Genomic DNA, 6,182 nt, shown 5'->3' with positions numbered 1-6,182 from the left:
ATATATATATATATATATATATATATATATATATATATATATATATATATATATATATATATCCTGCTTAGTTTGTTCTTGTTTTGCTGTCCTGATGCTATCAGTGCTGCTCTCACCACCTACACGGAACATTATTGAGTGAAAATACGTTCAGAGTCTCGTGTGAGGCCAACTCATCCGTGAAACGTAGGAGATCGCTGAAGTAGACGGTAGCTAAAGAACATCAGGTGACTCTGATCAGAAGACAGATCAGATAACGAGTGATTTCAGACGGCGGATAACATTTACAGTCGCTGAATATTTCTTACGAGGTAAACGGGATATGCCAGATTTATGCAAGAGGCTTCTCAGGTTGTTCTTTTTTTAATTTTTTTTTTTTGCCGTAGTTCAGAGAAAACCGACAAGTGGCGATCGGCGCGTACAGTCGGATGTTGCTCCTCTCGAGCTCGGCGCGCTCTGAAACCATCGAGCTCGCGAGGGGGAGCACAAACCAGCCGTGTGGTTTGCTGCAAGAATTCGGCTATGACTCAGCAACCCTCACTTTCCAGGAACCGAGCACCTGTTGATTCACAGCTACTCTTCTCGGAGCGCTCGCCGTCTCCCACACGCTCATGTGCTTCGGATCTGTGTTGTCGACCAGAAAAAAACCGTACACCTTGCAACAACTCCCCCGGTACCTGTCAAAACAGGATGTTAATATCTGGGAAAATTAGACTGAAAAGAAAAAAAAACAAACATATCTGTGGGCCTGTATGCAAGTAAAGATTCCTTTACCCAGTAGTACAAAGTGACTTCCTCCCACATAACGTTGTGTAAAGAGAGATTCTAGTCGTTTTTGTTTCATAGTTAGTAACAGTTAGCAGCTAATCAGCCAGAGCACGGAGTATTGGAGAAAAGGGTTCGAGTTTTTGTCTAGGCTAGGCTAACAGCTAGCCAAACGAGGGCCTTTTTAATTTCTTTTTTATTTTAATCCCTTTTCAGCCTTATAAAATGAGTTCTTCTAAAAAAAAAAAAAAAACATACCTGTGTGAAAGTATGCTACACTAGCTAACGGTAAAGTGCTACACCTTGGCACGATGCCATTTGTTTAGTTTGCCGCTCTTTTTTTTCACCCAAAGAACGTCCATGTTATTACGTGAATGTGCAGCCCCGATTCTGAAAAAGTGATGCCGTGTAAAACATAAACAAAAGCGGAATGCAATCATTTGCAAACCCATATTTTAATCCTCAGCGAAACCTAGCAAACATGTCAAACGTTCACAGGAAGAAATTGTACCGTTTTATGGGGGGGGGGAGCAATTTGGAATTTTCTGGTGCCAACACGCCCTAAAAAAAGTTGGGCTAGTGGCAAAAAAAAGACTGAAATATGAGTGGTAAGAATAAGAAATAGCTCAAAGAGCATTTTGCAATGAATTAAGTTCATTAGCAGCAAGCCTGTAAGGAAAATGTGTAAAAATAGTATTTTAGAGAGGTAAGTAAAGATGGCCAGGGGTTCACCAGCCTCCGCCTTAAAATAGTTGAACAATTCAAGCATTTCATATGACTACAATGTTTCATTATGAATAAAATATGGGTTCAGGAGATTTGCAAGTGACTGTGTTCTGTTTTTATTTACATTTCACGCAGGTTTTCCAGAACTGAGGTCGTATATATGCTAAAACTGCTAAGGCCGCAAACGCATCCATCCTCCGGGTAAACAAACGAGCCAAAGCGTAGCAGCTTGTTTTTGAAGACTGAAAACGATATAAAGCAGGCTAGCTGTTAGCCTAGATTTCAAGACTTCATCTTTTTTTTTTCCTCTCCCAAACTCCGTGCTCTACGGCTGATAAGATGCTGACGATTGATAGCTATCCGTCAAAGCAAAAGTGACCAGACTATCCCTTTAACCTAGAACCCCATCGTTTATCCAAAGTCCAAGTAAATCTGCTTTTAGTCACATTTTACTTCATGTCCTGATCGTCCCGACTGATGCTGCCAACTACAACAGGCCCTTTCTTCATCTCTTTAATCCTCCACAGGATCTTTACGCAGAGCTAAAAAAGACTTTGGGCGGGTTTAAGGGTTTTAGCGATCGCGCTACCCCCAAAGGACGCGGCATCAGCTGTGTTGACAGGAAGTCCTTTGTTGTCCACTCCCTTTCCCCCTTTGTTTTCAGGCCAGACGTTCCCACGCCTCCTTGTTTACCGTTTGCACGTCATCGGATCCCATTTCTCTTTGTGGGAGAGACACGTGAACGTGTACTCTCTCTCTCGTGGAAGGCGCTAAAACAACGGTGGAGCTCGAAGGGCACCTCAAGGGCTTTTTCGCTGCCTCGTTCAAACAAACGCAGCCAGATGCGAAACGGGACCAACGGCAGCCTTTGCCTAAACTGTAATCTCTTGACTTGCACTTGAACTCACCTCCTGATAAATTACAACGTGTTCATCAGCTTTTCAATGCCCCTAATGCTCCCGATCGGAGGCTTGCGTCGCAGCGACTTCGCCGTGCTGCGGGGTGTTTTCTCATCTAATTCCTGTAAAAATGTCCCCGGATTATTATGCAACCTCAGGGATGCTTGATCTGAGAAACTGACAGATGAAACCGCTGCGACCGTGAGATGGCGTTACGGAAAGGCCTGCTCGCATAACGAGCTACTTCCTATCACAGGGTTTCATGCATTAGTAATGTCAAGTTAGAGTTTTTAGAGTGCAGTTGTGACGTAGAGCCTGGAGACACACAAAGACACGCACAACAGCAGTGTGGAAACATCACGGAGGAAGACATTTATTTAGGGACATTAAGAAATACGTAGTTTTTGGATAAGAATTGAGCTTAACTAGGTTTCTATTTTAAACCGTAGTCTGGAGGAAGTCTTCTCCCATTGCCTCCATCCTCTGTGCTCTATGATACAGCTGAGAAGGTACTAACGACTGATAGCTACTTGTCAAAACACCACTCCAGAAGTGACCAGACTATCCGTTTAAGTTATTAGCCTAAGTGTAATTAACTACAGACACTGGTAGCAGGGCTCTGGTCGGACTAAGTGGACGCGACAAGTACTTTAGAGCAATTATGTACTGGTCTAGCTAGAAGGATTAGAGCACTTGGTCATTTCATGACGCTGAGTCGGCGTTTTTGTCCCCCAATAACACTTAAGTTGATCCGGCTAGGTGGGAGGCTGGTGACAGAATACGACTGTTCCCCGTTTTCACAATATCTGTGATATACGGTATGTTACAGCGTTAACAATGTGGAGGCTCCCACGGGTAAACAACACACAGGGCTGCGTGTAGCACCCAGCAAGATGTCAGATTCTGCCAGAAGTTGACCAAACTGAACCGGACCAAACTGCTTTAAAAGCCATGACAGCTTTTTTTTTTTTTTTAATTTTTATGGTTCTAACACAATTTGACTCTACTCTGTCGACTCTCGTCCTCACAGCTGTTTCCTTTCAGAAGAGGAGAGAAAAACTCAATGCCTGTCACATGCCGAGACTGTCTGAAGTCAACGCGTCGATGTCCAAATGTAAACAAACAATCCGTAATTGTTGGCAACAAAACACAACTCTGCTGATTTCGCTCGTTATGATGCGGTAGACCTTTGGGAGTGAATGATGTGTATTTAGTGGTCTTTTTTTTTTTTTTTTTGAAAAATGTATCATCCATGATTTTGACAGCTACCATGGATTTAAGAGGCAAGAAGTAAAGTTAAAACTATAAAGACAACTTGTAGGTAGATTTTTAACCTGGCTGACTGTTAATAACTTTAGTTTGCACTAGAGTTTTTTTTTCTCCTAAAAACACATTAGCCTTGGTGCTAGCTAGCTGATGCTAATAGCGGTTAGCGCCGAGCTAGCTGGCACCGAGCTGTGAAGATTTAATAAGGCCAGAGTTTGGGTTGTTCTCTTTGACTCGGATTTTTAGTCGCTCTAATTCAACAAACTGGTCGTTTTGACTGAATTTTTGGGGCAGAAAACGTATCCTGGTGTGTGCTGGGACCCAAACCCCGCAGAGCTAATGCGCCGTCCAGAACCAGGGTTGGGTTGTTTTTAAGTTTTTAAGTGCATAGCTAAAATAAAACTGTTTTTACTGCTAATAGACTGATCCTTCTATAGCTGTGACCTCTATAGTTTCTGCCTATATGGCGTTTTTAACCCCCCCTCCCAGTTATTTATTTCTTTATTTCTTTGTCTTCCTGTTTGGTTTCCTCTTTTTATGAATGGAGGCGGAGGTCAGTGATCTGTTGACATTTTCGGGTCTTAACCACCAGGGGGTACAGCAACACGCAGAAAGAAAGGCAACAGTCTCTTTCATTGTTCGTGGCTCTGTGTGTGTGTGTGTGTGTGTGTGTGTGTGTCTCAGGCAGCATAAAGACGACGTTCAGAGCTGAAAAACTTGCGATTCATGGCATGGAGGAGTCAGCGGGCAGCTGCAGCCCTCTGATCTGCCTCAGGTTGGGTGGATGAGCCGCAGATCATCCTCCGAGCCACCGTCAGGCTGCTCGTCGCTTGGCTTGTTGTTGTTGTTTTGTTTTTTTTTAATTTTTTTTTTCTCTCTTTCCTGCCTTATTTTTCCTGTTCTCCGGTGAAATCTGACCCAGCACATCAGCGGCTCCTCGGTCCTCTTCGGACGGCGGAGGACCCCCGACAGGGAGCAGAGAGGAAGCAGCGCACCGCTCCGTCTCGCATGTCCCCTGTCCTCGGGGACAGGGACAACCCCTAGACTTCCCCTCCCTCCCACACCTACCCCCATCTGTACTCGAGGGACAGACACGCCGCAGACATCTCCGTCCCCCCCTCTTCTTCCTCCTCCTCCTCCACTTTATGAGCAGGACGGGAATCATGGCAGCTACTTTATCGGTGGAAGAGGAACAGGTAGGCCCCGACGCCGTTTCTGCTCACACTTCTTACTTTCTTAGTTTTTTTATTTATTTAATTTTCACCCCTCGGTTCCACCTGGAGGTATTTTGGCCCTGCGCGCGTGTGAGTGTGTGTGTGTGTGCGCGCGCGCACCGCAGCAGTGCGCAATGATGGTGGTGGCGGCGTCGTTGCGAAATGTTGGTCCCGGGCGTGAAGCGGAAACGTCGTATCGATTTCTGGCGCATTATTTTGCCCCCAGCTTGCATCACCGCCAGATCCCCCGTCCGGCGGCCCGGGGCGAGGCGAGGCGCCGAGACGAGCCCGGGGCCCAGCCGACGAAGCCGGGGGCGGGCAGCTCGAGGTGGGGAGGGACTCCTGGTTCCTCGTCGGGGTCCGAAGGAAACGTTTCCAGAAACTTGGCCGAGGCCACAGAGTCCCGGTGTCAGAAGGAGACCGTGGAAGTTCTGCGTGTTTAGGTGGGAATTCACTTGAACCGGACTAACTTCGGTTACATTCCCAGTGATTTAAAGACAGAACTGAACTGAGGTGGAACAGTGGATTGAAGTTTGTCTGTAGCCTAATGAACTATTTTACATTTAGACTGAACTGCAATAAAGTAGATTGTAAAATAAAGTAGATTACATAGAGATTAAGTTGGACTGGACTAGATCACATTTAAATTGAATTACATTATATTTAGATGGAATTAGTCTGAACTGGATCAGATTATATTTACACTGAATTGGACTTTACTAAATGATTTTACAATTAGATTGCACTGGACTGTCCTGAATTAGGTTATATTTAGACTGAACTGCAAAAAAGTAGATTATGCTGAGATTCTGTTAGACTGCATTAAATTAGGTTGCATTTAGATTCAATTGGACTGGATAAGATTCCATTTAGATTGAATTGAACCAAACTGAATTAGGCTATATTTAGGATAAACTGCAATAAAGGAGATTACATTGAGATTAAGTTGGACTGTGCTTAATTAGGTTACATTTAGACTGAACTCCAAAAAAGTAGATTATACTGAGGTTAGGTTAGACTGTATTGAATTAGGTTGCAATGAGATTGAATTGGAAAAAAAAAAAACATAAAAAAAGATAAGGTAAAAGGTATGAGCGGTAGCAGCACATGAACAATATAAGAGGAGTGCATTTCCTATTGTAGCAGCAAGGATAAATATGAATATATGAATAGCAGATAAAGTGTCCAAGTGCAAATAAAGTGTCTTAGTGTGGAGTGTTAGTGTCTTTGAAAGTGTCAATGCAGTGTGTGTGAAGAGGTGGAGTTTGAGAGTCTTACAGCTTCTGGAATGAAGCTGTTTCTCAGTCTTGTT

The 6,182-nt window shown here is 44.0% G+C and overlaps 1 protein-coding gene across 2 annotated transcripts in view; it reads left to right on the top strand.

Moving 5' to 3' along the window:
- Positions 1-4,248: 4,248 nt before the first annotated feature.
- Positions 4,249-6,182, top strand: part of ptpn9a (protein tyrosine phosphatase non-receptor type 9a) — a 24,577-nt gene continuing 22,643 nt past the window's right edge. The window contains exon 1 of one of the 2 annotated variants that reach the window (XM_037978181.1): positions 4,249-4,852. In XM_037978181.1, coding sequence (XP_037834109.1) covers positions 4,802-4,852 — 51 coding nt within the window. In that variant the 5' untranslated portion in view covers positions 4,249-4,801. Of the gene's footprint in view, positions 4,853-5,288; positions 5,314-6,182 lie in introns of those variants that run through there. The other variant, XM_037978183.1, reaches the window with a different exon arrangement.

This window comes from Kryptolebias marmoratus, linkage group LG11, assembly GCF_001649575.2.
Source record: "Kryptolebias marmoratus isolate JLee-2015 linkage group LG11, ASM164957v2, whole genome shotgun sequence".
In the NCBI taxonomy this organism is placed as follows: Eukaryota; Metazoa; Chordata; class Actinopteri; order Cyprinodontiformes; family Rivulidae; genus Kryptolebias; species Kryptolebias marmoratus.
This window is presented reverse-complemented; position numbering and strand designations above follow the sequence as displayed.